The 19,846-nt window shown below is 44.9% G+C and overlaps 1 protein-coding gene across 1 annotated transcript; it reads left to right on the forward strand.

The window, feature by feature from the left end:
* Positions 1–4,182: 4,182 nt before the first annotated feature.
* LOC119651534 (ras suppressor protein 1) lies at positions 4,183–19,541 on the forward strand. The gene is made up of 3 exons (XM_038055166.1): positions 4,183–4,430; positions 18,473–19,094; positions 19,218–19,541. The coding sequence occupies exons 1-3, from the start codon at positions 4,277–4,279 to the stop codon at positions 19,306–19,308; spliced, it is 867 nt and encodes a 288-aa protein (XP_037911094.1). The 5' UTR covers positions 4,183–4,276; the 3' UTR covers positions 19,309–19,541.
* Positions 19,542–19,846: the final 305 nt, after the last annotated feature.

The raw sequence follows: 19,846 nt of genomic DNA on the forward strand, positions 1-19,846 counted from the left end.
GTCTACGGCGCCGACCGTTGGGGGCTTGGGCTTGTCGAAATCCAAATTGTCGCTCCGATAGTCCATCTTTATATTCAATGATAGGGAGCAGTCTATTGTAGATAATCCTTTCGAGCATCTTTCCTACGGTGCTGATGACGTAAATGAGGCGGTATGATGATGGATGTCCTGGGTGCTTATTCGGCTTCGAGAGCAAAACTAGTTTTTGCCCCTTCCACCGGTCGGGGAAAACTCATGATTCAAATACGCTGATAATCCAGTCAGGTCTGGTCTTAACAGCGAGTTTAAGAGCTCTATTGGGAACCGCATCCAGACCGGGATCTTTGTTATCACCAATTCTCCTGCAAAGTTGCGTAAGTCTTACCTCAGTTACCACAGATGTAGTATAGATGTCGAATGTTTGCTTGTATTTTTTGCACTCCCCTTTATCTGGGGAGAGGGCTATCGTGATAACGAGCAGAAGCAGTCAGCTGTCGTGTTCGCCCTCTCATCTTCTTCAAACCACCTGTACGTTGTTCCACAGGAGCTTTGATTTGCCTCTGCACAAAGTTCCTTCAGGTATTCTTGCTTGCTGGTCCATATAGCCTGCTTAAACCTACCTCGAAAGTTCACATGTACTAGGCATTTCTCGCCGAAGTCCGGTCTTCCTCTAGATCATTTGCAGATCCTTCTACCTCGAAAACATGCATCCCGTACCTCTCCGATCTCTTCACTCCGCCAATAATTTGAGCGCCTTTTTGCGAGGACTCGCCGCCTCGGCATAGCAGCGTCGCATGCTCTCGTTCTGCGTCCCATCATTTACTCTACCTTTTCTGTAGCCGCACCACCTAGATTTTGGCCTTCCAACAGCATCTCTATAAAGGTAGCCTCTTCAAAGTTTTTCAAGGATTAGCCCCGGTTTCCAGCTCTATGGGAACGCACATTGCAGCATGGCCCATATTCGATCTGGAGGAAAATTGCCTAGCGGTCGTTGTGATTGTAATGCTCACTGACAAACCATGCCATTCTCCTCGCCAATGTGGTACTCGACTATTGAGCCCGACGCTGTCCCACAAAAAGTGGAAACATTTCCCGTATTGGCAAGCACCTAGACGATCAAGATACGGCCCCTGGTGTTCGTAGTGCAACTGCCCAATCCACGGCCCACGCAGAGAAATCACCCGCTATGATCTTGGGGTTTCGACTTCCTAGCATTCCTTCGAATTCTGGTATCTTCGCTCTTGGTGAAGCATAGCAACTATATATATAGATACCAACTACTTTCGCCCTGACGAATCCAACTTCTGCAAACTCCATCATTTTTTGAATAGCTTGATTTCCACACGCCCATATTGCCGCCTTGCCAGTTACATCTGTAGTCCAGGCACCGTTCTCATTATTGCGATAAGGCTCGCTGATTATGACAGCTTCTATTCCCTTCTCATTGATGATCTGCCATAGGCGTTCTTGCGCTGCCTCGTAGTTGTTGAGGTTGATTTGTATACCTCAATTCTTTACTGCATCCAAGGCTCTCCTAAATACTGGGCATCTGCTGCCCTTTCCCCTTCCAAAGCATACATACAAGCTCAGCCGTGCACTCCGTGAACATATGACCTTCTCCCTCAAATTTCCTAAATCCTTTTGACCTGTCACAGTCACCGGTGTATTTCACCGCAATGTGGCCAAACTCAAGGCATCTAAAGCAGCGCTTGAGGGACCCCTGCTTCTTGTGGCAAACGACCCAACCTATTTTTACTTTACCAGCCGCTAGCAGTTTGAACGCTTCTTCAGCTGATAACTTTATAGTTGCCGTTTGCCTGTCCTTGTCCTCTAATTGCGGAATCTTCTCCAAGGTCCATCAGCTCTCAATCGGATTTGGCCTTCCTGAGGATATCGGCGTAAATCATATCACCTTTTTTTGTGATAATCAATTTGGGCCGTAATCTTCTTTTATGTGCCGCATTTTTCATTCCACGAACCTTGGTCCATGCTTCCCTGGGTCTTTTTTAGGGCTTTACCTTGTGGCGGCAGGATTCGCGGCATTCGAAATTTATTTCGAATGTTGCAAACACCAGCGGACAGATGACGTCATCGGCGCTCTCCACTCAGTTTAGACCTCGCTACAGGAGTGAAGAGCAGAGTGCCAGGACTTAACGGCATGATCTTTTTAATAGTGTGTATTGTACGGTATCCCTTAGTTCGTTACAATTAAAGGAATTCGGATAAAATAGAACAATTTATTTTACCTTAAAATTAGATCGCGATAAATGTTTATTCAACTTAAAAGCGAGGAGAAAGAAGAGAGTTTTCAAGGAATAATCTTCAATTTATTCTAATTAGTTCTCATAGAATAATTCAATGGTTGTCCCGATTCATGTAGCGTTTTAATACCATGTTTATAAAATCAATAAAAGGTATGAAACCAGTTGAACAAAATACTGCAGCCCCCGCCGTCAAAACCAGCGCAGCTGACCATCATCATCACCAGCGCCACCGCCGTAGCCGCCGCCACAGCCGTCTACACTATCACTAGCGCCGCCTCCGTAGCCGACACCGTAGCCGATACCGTAGCCGTTGCCACCATCAACACAACAGACACCGCCGCAGCAGCCGCCAACACTACCGCTATCGCCGCAGGAGCAGGATACTCCGCCATCAGCCGCCTCCTAGGCAGACGTCGCCATTTGTTTTATTTAATTTATTATTTATAATTTAATTGAAATTTTGCTTTAGTTGGTAAAAATAAATTTCGAATGCCGCAAATCCTGCTGCGCCACAACTTCCCTTGGGTCGATTGGAGCTGACACCGCTATTTCCACGACTTTGGTCACTTTGTTTGCCTTCCCCTTTGGTGATAAGTGTCTTTCCGCGTCCGAAGGAGGATTCGAGGATCCGAAATAATCGTTCACACCGGTACTGGGGTTCTGAGTCCCTACATCGTAAATGTTTCTCTCCTTTCTTCTTCCATATTGGTTCTTGTTCTGAATGTTCTTTCCATAGTCATTTTTGTCCACGGGTGGCTATTTTTCTCTCACTTACCCGACCTGCGCATCCCATGTAAGCACACCTCCAAAAGCGTACAAGTGTATATACCTACGCATCTGCCGAGGATTTCTTTATCCGCACGAAACGACGCGCGTAATGGGAGATTTGGTAAATCCACAGAGGTCTGCGTGTCTGTACGTCTGCTTGTCTGTCTGTCTGCCACAACCGGTTTACGAAATAAGCTAAACCAATTATCCCGAAATTTGGTAAGAAGATGTGATCTGTGAATCCTTGTACATATAGCCAGTGCCGCCATTTTGTATTGAGTTCAGAAGTTTCTCACGTAAGATGAACACAAAGTCTTTATACCTGAAGCACAAACTTCTGGTATTCCGACTTGTTTTTATTTTCATTTTTCAGGTTTTAGCTTGCGTTTTAGTTCAACTCGTTTGGCTTACGCGAATCCATATGTTTGTGCGTCATTTTCAAGATCCGGTGTGGACCCACGAACGACACATGAATTTTGGATAATGACACGTGAGGGATCGTAGCGCTCAAAGGACCACACCCCCCCCCCCCTCCGGACACATTCCCAAGCCTAGTTAGCATAGATGCGTACAAGCACGTGTCAACTGAGCACTCCGATGGAGCTTCAATATTTGCGGGTGGACCTTCCCGGTAAATTTCGCCAACTTTTTACGTTTCTTTTTTAGGTTTAGCTCTTCCCTCTAGGTCATCCTTGGCCATTCAGCATGGTCGCTTGACGATCTCTATTCTCATTAACTCATTACAAAGATTCGTCATACCTATGTAACTCTAACCGTAGCGGTTACGTTTATTATAAGTGGCGCCCAACGTGGGTGAATCAATAAAGCATTATATTCTCTATCACTACACTAGCGCTCAGGTACTTACGTGGGGGAAAAGGAATTTAAGACATTTCCATAGCACGAACTTAAGGGAAAAGATAACATTAACAAAGTGTTTCATGGCAGAGTACATATATTAGAAAATTGTGTTACTAAAAGTTCTCGTTTCTAAGAGAAGTTTTAAAAGATAAACCCTAATTATTGCTAAAAACATAGGTTTAGCAGATACTTGAACCAATTTTAAGTAGTGTCCCATTTGGGACAGATTTCCGAAAGTATCTTATACACATCGTACTGACTGCTAGCGAAAGATACTTTCTCACCCACACATCTGAGCTACGTTTCCCCATAAAGTCAATTCGAGTAATTTGTCTCGTTTCTACACTAGCAGCGTTTAGCCGTTCGGTTTCAGAAAAGATAAAAGATACGTCAAACATTCGAAAATGAAACAATCTTCGGGAGTATCGTCTTGTTTACCAGTATCGGCGAAGATGTCGAAGGCAAAGAAAGTGCTAGATGAAGCGCGTGAAACGCAAAATCGTGAGTTAGATTTGGTGGACAAGAGCGTTTCCTCATTCGAGGAATTGCCCGGATTGTGTAAGTTCTCTCAGATTTCTCATCGTCGTGCGACCTTGCATCTGTTTTTGGACAATCTATCCGGAACCAGTTTTGCATCCATATTCGGTAGAAAATCAACAGTATAGTGTCATGTCGGGAGTGATGGGCGTGAGAGGGTGCGAATGAGAGCAATGTTGCTGGAAGGGGAAAAGTGGACTACTACATAGGCGTGGTTGATTGTATGATATTAGTCACCTAGCAGATGTCAAGCATCTGTCAATGAGACGTGAAATAGTTCTCAAAACAAACTGTGAACTGAAATTACGTTAAGAAACTATAGATTTCTTGCAGAAATATTTTAGATGTCATTAATTCATACTGGCGAAGGAATCCGCCTGTTTATTTACAATTTTAATAATTTGGCAAATAGAACGGAAAGGGCGCGAAAGAAACAAGTTACTCACGCCCCGCAGGTTATGAAAATGGCAGTTATTCAATTCTAGATGTCTTTCACATTATATGGAATTAAAAAATGTGCGAAGTTCCAAACCTGCAGCCAACTATGTTAAACATTATCGAGAACAATTTACATAAATTACACCTACACCGGGTTGACTGAACATGCCCAGAAAATTAAACTGCTCATTCTATAGGTGTTTCTTGGGTTTGGCTCATATTCAAATTGTAAACTGTCTAGTTAATAATAACATCCTTCAATCTAGATTTGTTGATGCAGATGTTTTAACCAATCTTAACTTAAATTTATGGAACGTGGCCAATTTGTTCAGGTCTACCATTATTGTAGGCACAGAATCAACTCTCCTTTTCTTTTGGTGGCTTACGTGGTTGCTTACTATATTATTGCATGAGTAACTGCCTACGAAACAAAATTTTCCGATAAATCAGAAAGAAACGAAGAACGAATCGAGAATTCATTGTATTCTTTGTATTAATGAAGTAAGCAATCGAAAAATGTGAAATGAATTCCAATTAAGAATATGAGGAATGAGTGAAATCATACCCAGCGAAAATTCTACAGTGAAGCATTCATTCGTTCGAGAAATTCACAAATGTTTGGAATCGTGCATATTATTGTGAACCGAAATTTAGTAATAGGCGACCCGCTTCTTATTTTCAAAAACATTCAGCCAATAGAAACTTTTTTCTTTCCAAAAAAAGAGATGATGTCGAAAGGAAAAGATTTGAAATGATTCCAAACAGGAAGAAGCAGACACTTCTGAGAAGCTTGATGGGAAAAGCCCCCCGCCCCCCCCCCCCCCTCAAATGGCAGAAAGAAACTAATTTCGAAGTTTTTTGGAAGAACATCATTTATGAATATCGAGCATGTAGCAATTAACACTCGTTTCGTAAAGCGTCTCTTACATTTATCTAATCCAAGCTATTGAGCCCCACGTTGGGCGCCTTTTAAGAGAATATTCATTACTGGCAGAGAAAAGACAATACCGCAAGATAAGTTTCATTAACCACCAGGTATAGCTACACTCCATTAGGAAATGTCCACACATATCTACCAGTTATCCTTGAATTATATTTCGGGATAACTATTGTCACGACCAGCACTCCCTCACGGTGGGTGCCATTTAAAATAAAAGTGGCTGCAGGGTCGTGAATGAAATTGCCATACTACCGAATGGGATCGTAGAGCACAGTCCTTGCAGAAATTACTAGGCTTCTTTAAAATCCTTATTTCCTCTATCATATTATGACCGTATTATCTAGTTAGTTTAGTTTACTGGGGGGAGCTGCAGCTCCGAGCACTCATCGCCTATTCACTGGTTTCCCACCTATGGCGTTCGCAGGCCAGAGACAGAGGTTGTGTAGATTCTTCATTTAAGAAAACCTTACCAAGGTGTCTTCGTCTGAGATGTGAAGAGGCCGGGCAGCTGCATTAAAAGTGCAGGACCGATTCCTCCTCCTCACATTGGCTGCACATAGCCGAAACCACCAGCCCAACGTTGTCCATCATCAACGGCGCAACAACCGGTATCCGGTCTAGGCCTGCCTTAATAGGGAACTCCAGACACCCCGGTCTTGCGCCGAGATCCACCAATTCGATATCCCTAAAAACTGTCTGGCGTCCTGACCTACGTCATCGCTCCATCTCAGGCAGGGTCTGCCTCGTTTTTTTTTTTCTATAATAGATATTGCCCTCCATACGGATTAAGTGACCCGCCCACCGTAACCTGTTGAGCCGTATTTTATCCACAACCTGACGGTCGTGGTATCGCTCATAAATTTCATCGCTATGTAGGCTGCGAATTCGTCCATCCTCATGTAGGGCGTCAAAAATTCTTCGGAAGATTCTTCTCTCAAAAGCGGCCAAGAGTTCGAAATTTTTCTCGCTAGACTAGCAAGATCATTGTCTTGTACAGTAACAGCTTTGAACCTATGGTGAGACGTTTCGAGCGGAACAGTTTTCGTAAGCTGACATACGCTATGTTGGCTGACAACAACCGTGCGCGGATTTCATCATCGTAGCTTTTATCGGTTGTGATTTTCGACCCTAGATAAGAGAAATTTTCAACGGTCTCAAAGTTGTAGTCTTCTATCTTCATTGTTTTCGTTTCACCACTGCGATTCGATGTTACTCATTGTTTCCATTTTGGCTTTAGAGCTGATGTTGCCACCATGTACTTCGTTTTAAATTCATTAATGTGCAGCCCAAGATCTTGCGTCGCCTGCTCGATCTGGATGAAGATGAACTGAATTTCTCGGTTTGTTCCTTCTATGATATTTATATCGTCAGCGTAGACCAGTAGCTTGGTGGACTTGAAGAGGATGGTGCCTCTCGCATTTACATCGGCATCGCGAATCACTTTCACCAGCGCCAGGTTGAAGAGGACGCATGATAGGGCATGTCCTTGTCTTAGACCGTTGTTGATATGCTGCCTTTATCTGGTCTCGCACAGTGGTCAGGGTCAGCCTAGTCAATCTTATCAATTTCGTTGGGATACCGAATTCTCTTATGGGCGTGTACAGTTTTACCCTGACTATGCTATCATAGGCAGCGTTAAAGTTGATGAAAAGCTGCGCAACTGATGTTCATATTCCAACAGTTTTTCCATCGCTTGCCGCAGAGAGAAAATCTAATCTGTTGCTGATTTGTCTGCGCGTGCCCGCGTTCTTTGAGAATGCAACATTACTCGGTATGCGGTATTCTTCCGTTCCGTCGGTAGCTTACATTCATCGTCAAACCAGCCTTTCCGACTCCTTTTGCGGCTGGGGCCAAGTATGTTTGTGGCCGTATCAATGATAACGTTCTTCAGGTGGTTGTGAAGATCATTGCTGATGCTTCATCTCCTGGACCTCTGTTGACTGCGGTTATTGCGGCATCCATTTCCCCCTTGTAGGTGTCGCGGAGGGCTGTGTTGTGATTGGCTTCGGTATTCGCTCTTACCTGATTGTCAGAGGGGATGGTAGGTGGTGTCGTAGTTGGAGCTCGGAGCACGATACCAACGAGACTGTGATTCGAGTCTATATTGGCCCCCCTATATGTTCTGACATTCATCAAAGCTGAGAGGCGGAGGCGTTCAATCAGCGCTTGGTCAATTTGGTTGAAAGTGGTCCCGTCCGGAGAGGCTCACGAATGTTTGTAGACCGCTTTTCGCGGAAACCAGGTACTACCAACAACCATTTCGTGCGATACTGCTGACTGAATAATCCGTAGTCCTTTATCATTGGTATCTCTATGTAAGCTATGGGAGCCAACGTATCGCCTGAATACGGGCTCGGTCCCTACTTGACTATTGAAATCTGCAAGTATGATTTTGATATCATACTTAGAACAGGCTTCGAGGGTCCGCTCAACTACCTCGTAGAAGGTATCCTTTTCCGACTCTGCAGTCTTCTCTGTAGGGGGGTGAACGTTTATGAGGCTTATATTTCTAAACTTCTTAAATCTTTTCCATATTATAGTTTAAGGAGTAGTGTCCCCCGTTCAGTTGTCGAGAATTGTTTTTTGATGTCATGCGTGCGTCCGACACAATTACTCGCTTCGGCACAACACTCCATCACTCCATCCCTGTACATCTTAAAATTTTAAAATTATTAGATTGAGAAAAATGATTGGTGTAAATGGCTTGTACAATTCTGAAAATTTCAGCTGTGCTATAGATTGCGGTTAACCTGTTAGGAGGGATAAATTTCTTGAAAAAGGACTGCTTCTGTAAATTCCAGGATTCGAATTCAGTGTCTGTCTCTGAATGGCATTTTTATGGTCGCTTGGAGTTTTACATCAGTTTTTTCGAGTACTAATTGAAGACAAAATTCGTTTGGTGGATGTTCAGAAATTGGAATACCTGCGTTAAGATTTTCCTCAGCTGAATGCATAGTGGCATCTCTAGTACTCTGTAAGGATGCCTCAGCTATATCAGTGATGTTAATTTCGGTTTTAATGCCATTGTTAAGGCCTTTTGTGACTTGCGGCTTAGTACAGCATTACTTTTCTGACTGCCTTCTTTGTACTATGCTATCATTTGAACACTGCAAAGCACCTGGCATGAGTGGCATCTACACAGCGATGCTAAAGGAGGGTATAGAGCCCTTAGAACACCTTTTAAGAAATATTTTTCGAGGATGTCTTGATCTGGGCTACGTGCCTTCCTCTTGGCAGAAGGTGAAGGTAGTCTCATACCAAAGCCTGGGAAAAATGACTATTCAAAGCCAAAGAACTTGAGGCAAATCAGCTTACCATCATTTTCGTTGAAATGGCTGCAGAGACTGGTTGAGCACCACATTCGCGAGAAGGCGCTAAGTTCGCACGCACCAAATGAAAATCAACATGCTTACCAACGTGGAAAGTCCTGTGAGTCTGCTCTTCATTCTTTGGTTTCAAAAATATAGGATGAAATCCTGAAGGGTGAGTACGGGATAGGGGTGTTCGTGAAGATTGAAGGGGCTTTTGACAGCGCGCCCTTCCAAAAGCTCTGTGATGCCGCCAAAAAGCGCGGTGTTGACGAAATTCTAATAATTTGGATCTAGGCTATGCTAACGCTGTGTCTTGAAGTAGGTGTTGTGCCGAAGTTGGCGAGCAGACGGTTTGTCGGGCATTTGCTGCAAAGCAAAAGTATTTGGATTATGGTCCGTGAACACTGTGGAAGGCCAGCCTTCATCCACGTGCTGTTCCTTGGTGGTTTCAAACGCCTGCACAGTCTCTGGAAACCACACAATCAGACGGGAATCTTTGGTCTTCGGCCCAGACAAGAAGGAGTTTAGGATCGACTAATGGTAAGCAGCCTTGGGCAAGAAACGACGATAGAAGTTCAACATGCCCAAGAATCTTCTCAAATCATTAATCGTTTTTGAAAGCAGGAAACGAAAAATCGTTTGTACCTTGACTGGGTCCGTTTGAGTGCCTGCCGAGGAATCTCACCTGCTTTTGCAGAAATTTTCATTTCGCAACGTCAAGAACTAGACCGGACTGAAGGAGACGTTGAAAAATGCACTCGGAGTGCTCTAAATGCTCGTACTCAGAGAAAGACGCAATCAGGAAATTATCCAAATATACGGGAAAAAAGTTGAGGTTTCGTAGCGCAGAGTGGATGAATCTTTGAAAGGTTTGTCCTGCGTTGCACAGTCCAAAAGTCATCCTAGTGAACTCGGAAGAGTCCGAAACTGGTGCATATTCTCGTTTTCCGAATGTCTTCGGAATCTACAGGGTTTTGATGGCATGCCTTGACTAAGTCTAAGGACAAGTGCACAAAATCGTGAATGAGTAGAATGGGGTACCGGTCTCGAATTGTCTGAGCATTTAGAGTCGCCACAAGATCTCCATTCATCAATGAGTTTAGGAACTATGTAAAGTAGCGAAGACCAACAACTATCTGCAGATTTGAAAATAACTTGCTTAAGAAGTTCTTCGAACTCTTTCCGCGCAATTGCAAGTGCAGTAGTAATGAACACACCCTCGAACAAATTGGGAAACCGGTAGTGTTAATCTGGTGCTGGACATCATGTCTAACGGGCTCAGAAAGACTACACTCGGTAACGATAGTGCGGTATTTTTGAAGGAATGCGCGAATACGTGAGTCGGTAACTTCTTCAAAAAATGTAAAGTTCTGGGTGAGCAGGATGAGATTTTTCCTGAATACCAAAGGGAAGTTGTGGGGTCAATGAGGGACCTAGCACTAACAATCCGTAGTAGCACAGGAAATCTACTCTTGAAATGCGAATGATGATGCCCGCTATAATGAAACACCAAGAAAACGTTGGTCGAAGTCCTAAACTCAAGTCTGCCCGCCTATAGCCGTATGTGCGAGTCGACGAAGAAGTTGCCGCCGCGTGTGTGATTGTGAGGCGACGTGGTGCGGAATTTCAGGTAACAGTCACTAGGACTCCCCGCAAGTCATTTTTTTTTTCGGTGTAAATTTTTGGGGTCTGGTACATTTCTTTGTTTTTGGACGATGGTATCAGCATGGCCTGGTACTTGCCGAAGGTCTGTCGACCTACTAATCAATCACCAATTTCAGGAGGCGTACGTAGACCTTGATCTAGTTCTACTTCCAGAATGCAAGGCACTGACGGATTCTGACAGCCCAGAGACGGTAACAGTTAATGATGCCACCATCTGCTGCAGCTGAGCCATCTGGCTTGACTTATCGCGAAACACTTCGCCAACCATAGGTCACACGTGGACCTCATGAATTTTATCTGCGGTGGCAGCTAACGTGTCCAGAGACCCTGAACCTGCACATGTCAGGATGGCCTGTGTGCTCTCTGGGAGCCACTACAACTAGAAAACATCCAACTGCTTCATTTTGCCCGGTAGTTGGCTTGGCGAACGGTCACCTAGTGTTAGATCTGTCAGTCAGTGGTTAGGTTTAGCCGTCTCACCTACTGGCAAGCCCTTCATGAGCTGCTCCTTTAGTCTCTTATGAGAGGAGTCCTCTAGAACGACAGAGACAAGCTCAGCTGTCCGATCACCTAGCTCGACCAGCGCGTGTTTGATGCGAATGGCTTCCATTGTAACGCCGGCCAAAACGAATTGGGCCTCGAGATAGAACCACGCTGACCGGCTCCTACGCCAAAACGACGCCACCCGAACGGCCACAGCAGTTACTGAGAGGCTTGCATTTATTCCGGTTGACATCATGAGCGGAAGCGAACAACCTACAAAAAATCAAAAACCCGCAAGCGAAACGAGTGCAGAAAGAGCAGAATGAAAGACCGGAGAGAAAAATGACCCTGCAACGTCTCTTGCGGCTTTCTCTTTTCTTAATATTTGGAAGGCAAAGAGACAATGCCGACAAATTTAAATTTTATTTCAATAACAACAACAACATAAACTAATTCCCTTGACGATACATGCAAAAAAAATTATTCAAACTAAATTCTGCTGTCGAGTGCCCGAGACGTACGGTAACTTGTGGATATTATCAGCGTTGAAGTCGAAGCGAAAATTAAAAAAAACTCCGCAGAAAGTCGGGGTCCGGACAATTCCTATGCCGCTTCCAAATGCACACACTTCAGTTTACACTTGGTGTTAATACTGAAGAAATTACTAAACTCGAGTTTGTAAGGGAATCATCTGAAATGACTCTTACCATGAAGCCTCACCAGAGGTTATCTAGTACCATGAACAGTGGATTGGCCCTCTAGAGCATACTCTCTTTAAAAGCTGTTGTGTCGGCCTGGCTGTTTGCGATTGGCGATCTTGAGGGAGTTTCATGGTGGCTGTCGTTGCGCACATATTGCAAGCAGAACTCCTTGTGAGTTTAACCATAGAGTTCCTCTGTACAGCTTGGACGCAGCACCCCACTGGTGTAAATGCTGAGCCTGCATTCAGTATAAACTTGTGCTGCTGGGCCAGCCAAGTCGAGGCTCTGATTGTGATTTATCATAATTTGTACAGAAATAGTCTGGCATCTTTCCGATAATGTGCTTCGCATCAATTTGAAGAAAGTTACGGCCAGTCCAGCGCTTTATTTTGGTTGCCAATCTGTTCTAAAACAGGCACAAGATTTGTAAAATGGTTAGAACTATGAACTTCCACCCATGCGGTAAATGACACATTACCTTGTGATTTGGGGCTGAAAAATACAGTCTTCCCGGCTTGTGGTAAGAGGCGTCTAGAAGTGATAGAAATTTCTGGGTTAGCAACCTGTTATTCAAAAATAAGGACTAACGGTTTCGTCCCCTGCTATTACTACGGAAACATCAAAAACGCCTCGAATATGGATTGACCTCACGCCTTTGGCTATTGAAAACGGACTACGATTGGTTTCGGAAATGTGAGCACGCTCCTCGATAATGGTAGCGAGGTTCCTCAGAATGCTTGCTTTCTCCAACCTGAGCGGGTCTAAACGACCGTAACGCCTCGTCATTGGTGGCACATTGTTCGTTTCAACTGACCAACACCGTACCAGCAATTAGATCGACTGCTTTGCCGTCAGCAATAGATTTAGAAATTGTCTCTTGATGGCGCTGACATTGGCCTCGACAGGGATCACCATCAGATGGTCGCTTACGTTCGCTTGGGTGTTGAGTCCGCTACTTCTCGCAGGGTCGGACCTTGATTCGGGTGCTACATAAGTTGTCGACCATGTCCAAAATGAGCGTCATAGGATCTGACTAACTATGGGGTCGTGGAAGCGGATCGATGAACGACTCGGCTTGAAGAATCTATTGACCGCTGCGAGTGGTGGCGGGTGTGACGCGCTCGAGTTTTGATACCAAGCGAAGTTCAGCGTAGTCACCCTTGAGGTGCTGTGAGGGCATGGCGAGGCTCAGGTCCCGGAAGTCACCTGGCTGGGATGAGATGACTGTGGAAAGCCATCTGACGGGCCATCCCATCTCATATACAGTGTCTGTCTGAATGTTGCTTGCACGAGAGTTATTTCCCTTCATTCAGGAAAACTGCCAGGGTGGTTGTGCTGCTAAAGTCACCAGAGAAAAATAAGAATAATCCTCAGTAGTACGGGGTCATATATCTTCTTCTGGCCCTTAGCAAGATCCTGGTGGTCCAGCAGCTGGGGCTGAAAAAATCCCATCTGGTGCCTGGCAGGTAGTATGACTTCCGTACTGGCAGGTCCACCGACGACGCCTTAATGAATGTCAAGAACTTTTTTGCCCGTTTCTATAGCAAGTACATCCTTGGAATCTTTGTAGATTTTAAAGGCACATTTCCTTACCTAAGTCGGTCGACTGTGTTGTCGAAACTTTGTGAGTGTGGCTGCCAAAAATGAGCTTCGTGGAAGAGCCACTTCCATGGTAGGAAAGCATTCGTCCAAGGTGTCAGCGAGCGTGTGTGAATGAATGTGGAGCGCGGCTGCCCACCGGGATCTATAGCAGGTCTATTTATATGGAAGCTGGTGATGGATGAACTGTTGGGTGAACGTTCTACCGCAGATGAATGTGTTTCCTACCCGGATGATCTCCTCATTCTTATTGAGGGGAACAATCGACTTGAACTCTAGCAGCGGGGTACTAAATACATGCGCACCGTTAACGCGCGGTCTCTAAAAGTCGGTGTCGCGGTCTCAATGAATAAAACTGTCGCGATGATGCTGAAAGACTGCCTACGTCGTCCACCCTTGGTGAAATCGAATGGGATATGTTTGAAATACCGGCAGAAAGTGACATACTTGGAAGTTACAATCGCGGAGCGTATGCCCTTGTGCCCGCAACTGCGTGAACTCAAGTCACGTTTAATTAAATTGGTATGTATGCTAAAGTGTGTGATGAGGTCTAAATAGGGTATAGGCAAGAGAGCTGCTAGATCCATATATGTGGGACTATTTCTTGTATGTTCTATGTACGGGTTCCCCATGCTGCATGTATGGCAGAGCGGTAGTTGACTGAAAGGTTACGTTCTCGAGCTAATTTCTCCCTCCCCGAGGGGGGCGATCAGACCCGAGTTTGCAAGGAACTCATCTGAAGTGGCTCTCGCCGCGAAGCCTCATCGGAGGTTATAATGTTCTCTAGGAAATTCCTGGAGGATGTAGGTTTATTCCACGTCTGATTAGAATTTGCTTTTCCGATTTTGGTGTTTGTTTTTGGATGAAGAAGGTTTCATATGTTCTTTCCTGAAAGCCCTTCTGATATCTGCGGCATACCCATTTACTAAGCTTCAGGAATTGACATCCTTGTTTATGGAGGGCCAGAAGTATTTCTCGGTCACTAACCAATTTGTTGACCTGATGCCGGGATGCGCTAAGTCGTGAATCGCTTGGAACACTTCCTTACGAAAGGCGGCCGGAATGTATGGCCGAGGTCTCTTTTCCGAGTCTTCGCAGCACAGAGAGAGGTTCGACCCGAAAATGGAAAATTCCCGAAATTTGTATTTGGGGTTGGATTTGAGGCTCTGAAGGACTGCGTCATCCTCCTGTAACTTGGCAATAGCCGAGAAGGCTATTGAGGCGGAGATGTTAACCTCGGAGACACGAGACAAAGCGTCAGCAACTATGTTGTCCTTGCCGGACACGTGCTGGATGTCTGACGTAAACTGGCTTATAAAGCACAGGTGTCGAAGCTGACGAGGGGACGCTTTGTCGGGCTTTTGTTTCAAAGTATATATGAAAGGCTTATGGTCCGTGAACACTATGAACGGCCTTCTTGAGAGAAGCGAAAGTATTTGATGCTCAAGTACGCGGCGAGAAGTTCGCGATCATAGGTACTGCAGTTCGTTGAGCGGGGTTCAACTGCTTAAAGAAGACGTGCCAGACGTGATTCGCCTTTTGGTGAAGAGCGGCACGATATCTCGTGTGTCCTTATTTTTGAGGCCAGACAAGTATGCGTTCAAAACGGATTGGTATTGGGCGGCCTTGGGCAGGAAACGACGATAGAAGTTTAGCGTGCCCAAGAACCTCCGCAAATCCTTTACAGTTTTAGGACGCGGGAAGCTTGTAATCGCCTGCACCTTGTCTGGGTCGGGCTGTATTCCTTCAGGGGAAATGGAGTGGCCGAGGAATCTCACCCGTGTTTGAAGGAATTTGCATTTCTCAACGTTTAGGACTAACCCGGTCTCAAGGAGACGTTGAAAAATGCACTCGAGATGGGCTAAGTGTTCAGACTCTGAGGAAGAAGCGATCAAAACATCATCCAAATATACGAAACAGAAGTCGAGGTTTCGCAGGAGCTACAGGGATTTGATGATAAGCCTTGGTTGGTAAGGTCGAAAAGATGCGGCAATCCGCGAGGTGATGCGCAAAGTCATGGATGAGTGGAATTGAATATCGGTCAGGAACAGTCTGTGTATTTAGCTTTCTGTAATCCTCACATGGGCGCCATTCGCCGTTTGGCTTAGCGAACTTATGCAGTGGGGAAGACCAAAAGCTTTTTGAGGGCCTACAGACGCCGGGTGCCCTCCGGGAGCCGACGCACCCAAAGCGACTTCATCAATTCGTTGTCGATCTTACTCCTACCCAATTGCTTCATTTCGCGCAGCAATTGGCTGGGAGTTCGATCTCCCAACGTTAGGCCTGCCAGCAAGTGATCCGGTCTTCAACAAGAGATCGGGTCTCATAGAATCGGGGTTGGCGCGTTTGCTTAGGGACAATCTCCGACGCATCAAGGCCGCACCCCCCACCCCACACGCATCTGCATCTGTCTGTGCGCCCAAGGAGTTGGACACGTGTACGCACGTACTGGTCAGGACAGATGCCGTCCGGAAGTCGCTGCAGGCTCCTTATGAAGACCCGTACCGCGTTCTTGAGCGGGGAGAACATTTCTTCCAGCTCGAGATCATCATCATCAACGGCGCAACAACCGGTATTCGATCCAGGCCGGCCTTAATAAGGAACTCCCGACATACCGGTTTTGCGCCGAGGTCCACCAATTCGATATCCCTAAAAGCTGTCTGGCGTCCTGACCTACGCCATCGCTCCATCTTAGGCAGGGTCTACCTTGTCTTCTTTTTCTACCATAGATATTGCCCTTATAGACTTACCGGGTGGGATCATCCTCATCCATACGGATTAAGTAACCTGCCCACCGTAACCTATTGAACCGGATTTTATCCAAAACCGGACGGTCATGGTATCGCTCATAGATTTCGTCGTTATGTAGGCTACAGAATCGTCCATCTTCATGTAGGGGGCCAAAAATTCTTCGGAGGATTCTTCTCTCGAACGCGGTCAAGAGTTGGCAATTCTTCTCGCTAAGAACCCAAGTCCTGTACAGTAAGAGCGTTGACCCTATGGTGAGACGTTTCGAACGGAACAGTTTTTGTAAGATGAAATAGGCTCTGTTGGCTGACAACAACCGTGCGCGGATTTCATCATCGTAGCTGTGATTGGTTGTGATTTTCGACCCTAAATAGGAGAAATTATCAATGGTCTCAAAGTTTTAGTATCCTATCTTTATTCTTCCTGTTTGACCGTTTGATATTTTTGGTTGGTTGGCTATCGATGCTGACGTTGCCACCATATATTTTGTCTTGCCTTCATTGATATGCAGCCCAAGATCTCGGGCCGCCTGCTCGAAGTGGGTGAAGACAGTTTGTGCGTCTCGTGTGGTTTTTCCTATGATGTTGAAATCGTGAGCGTAGGCTAGTGGTTGGGTGGACTTAAAGAGGATCGTACCTCATGCATTTACCTCCGCATCACGGATCACCTTCTCCAGGGCCAGGTTAAAGAGGACGCATGATAGGGCAGCCCCTTGTCGTAGACCGTCGTTGATGTCGAATGGTCTTGAGAGTGATCCTGCTGCTTTTATCTCGCCTCGCACATTCGACAGGGTCAGCCTAGTCAGTCTTATCAATTTCATCGGGATACCGAATTCTCTCATGGCCGCGTAAAGTTTTACCCTGGCTATGCTATCATAGGCGGCTTTGAAGTCGATGAATATATGGTGCAACTGATGTCCATATTCCAACAGTTTTTCCATCGCTTGCCGCAGCGAGAAAATCTGATGCGTTGCTGATTTGCCTCGAGTGCAGCCTGTTTGATAAGGGCCAATGATGTTCTGGGCGTATAGCCCCGGCCTAGCAAGATAGCGGAGAATATCTTATAGATGGTACTCAGGAACGTGATACCTCCATAATTGCTGCACTGTGTGATATCGTCAGGCATTGATTCGCTGTCCCATACCTTGAGCACAAGTTGATGAACCACTTGGTGTAACTGGTCGCCTCCTTATTTAACTAAATTGGCTGCAATTCCATCGACTCCTGGCGACTTATGATTTCTGAGCCGGTGAATTGCACGGACTGCTTCTCTTATAGTCGGTGGTGGTAGTATTTGTCCGTCGTCTTCAGTTGGCGGGACCTCCAACTCGCCGATGTTCTGGTTGTTCAGTAGCTCATCAAAGTACTCAACCCATCGCTCCAATAAGCCCATTATGTCGGAAATCAGATTTCCCTCTTTGTCTCGGCAGGATGAGCATCGTGGTGTATGAGGCTTCATCCTGCTGACTTGTTGGTAAAAGTTCCGCGCCTGGTGCGGTTGCTCCCTGTACTTTTCTCGTTCACAGACTTGTTGCTTCTCACAGGCTCCCTTTTTCCGTCTGTGAAGTCGCTTCTCCGCTCGAAGGAGTTCGTGGTAAGTCTCTACGCGTGCCCGCATTCTTTGAGGATGCAACATTACTCTGTATGCAACATTTTTCCGTTCCATTGCTAGCTTATATTCATCGTCAAACCAGCCGTTCCGACTTCTTCTGCGGCTGGGGCCATGTATCTTTGTGACCGTATCAACAACCTAACATGCATACCGCAGACTTTGTCTGGTAGTATCACAACCACTAACGGAAAGTCTGCGATGCATAAACGAATGCGGGATATTGTGTTAAACTGGTGAGTCAAGTACAATGGGACACCACGAACTGAGTACTCAAAGGCTATGCTTCTCCCCCACTACATTGCACATACACAGATTCGACAATCCAAGAAAGAAATTAGGAACTAAAACAGGAGCTTTGTAGAGTTTTACTTCCGCCATATTTGCGAGTTCAGTCTTCACTCTGAACGCAATCTATGTTGAGAATAATTAGTGAAGTTAGCTCCAGTCAACTAGGAGAATAGAGCTATAGAACAATCGTGATTCTTCAATAACATTTCATTGCATAACTAATTTAATTCTGACTAATTATAACATGATAAAGAGATTTTTACATTATTTGTTTTCTAGTCAACATGCTCAACATCACCCGCATCACGCTGAGCCACAATAAAATCTCCATCGTACCACCTGGCATAGCCAATCTCTCCAACTTGGAAATTCTAACATTAGCGAACAACCAGATTCAGGAGCTGCCAGTTTCTCTATCATCCATGCCAAAACTTCGTATCCTGAATGTGTCAATAAATCGCATTAGTTCACTTCCACGAGGTTTTGGTGCTTTCCCTGCCTTGGAAATTCTTGATCTCTCCTACAACAATTTGAACGAGAAAAATCTGCCCGGGAACTTCTTCATGATCGAGACACTCCGCGCACTTTACTTGGGAGATAATGATTTTGAATTTTTGCCGCCTGAAGTTAAAAATTTGAAGAATTTGGAAATATTGGGTTTGCGAGATAATGATCTGTTGGATATCCCACGTGAAATTGGAGAGCTGACAAGATTAAGAGAATTGCATATTCAGAACAATCGTCTCACCGTGTTGCCTCCCGAAGTTGCAAACTTGGACTTGTTGGGCAGCAAATCCGTGATGAAGATGGAAGAAAATCCTTGGGTAACGCCGATAATGGAACAGTATTTGTTGGGTATCAGCCATGTTTTGGACTACATAAAAACGGACACATACAAAGTGTAATTTGAAAATATATACTAACCTTTTTATACTTTTTTTTGCAAATAATGATATAGATACGACACGGTTTCTTATTTTAACCCCCAATTTTAACACTTTTCTTTTTATCCTTCATTTTTCAGGCTATATAACCGACACATGCACGCTGGTCGTAGTGGACCGCCACCACCAAAAGTGGACAAGAGCAAGAAAGCGTCCAGAAACTGGGCTTAAAACCAAAGTGCAATAACCATCCTGGCCAAACTGACCGGTATTTTATACGAAAATTTTGCTAGCTTCTACTAAAATACACTAAGTTCTTAATAATGTGCCTTGAATAGAAAGAAGGATTTATTTTAAAATTGATGACTATTATGTATTTATATTCTTAATACTTTTTATTCATAGTCAAAATCTATTGTACACAATACTAATAAGTTTTAATAAAAGTTTACCGAGAACCGAGATACTTCCTTCAATACTTGAGAGTAGTTTTTAAGGTTGCAATGTAAGGATAACAGCAAACCATTATAACTCGGAAGTTCCATAAGAATCGATATAAATTGACATGCGGAGAGGGTTGGCTAACATTATGCGTCAACTGCTTAGACAGAAAGATCACGTCACCATTAGAAGTAACATTTGAGAAGAAATTTAATGATAACCAAGCCAAACCAAATGGATAGTTTGTGACTTTCTTCTTTCAAAATTCCCCTTTCTAAGCAATAGTTTCGAACAATTTTTCCCACAATTTGTGAAATGTACCTCAATT

This window comes from Hermetia illucens, chromosome 3 (genome assembly GCF_905115235.1).
Source record: "Hermetia illucens chromosome 3, iHerIll2.2.curated.20191125, whole genome shotgun sequence".
Taxonomy (NCBI): domain Eukaryota; kingdom Metazoa; phylum Arthropoda; class Insecta; order Diptera; family Stratiomyidae; genus Hermetia; species Hermetia illucens.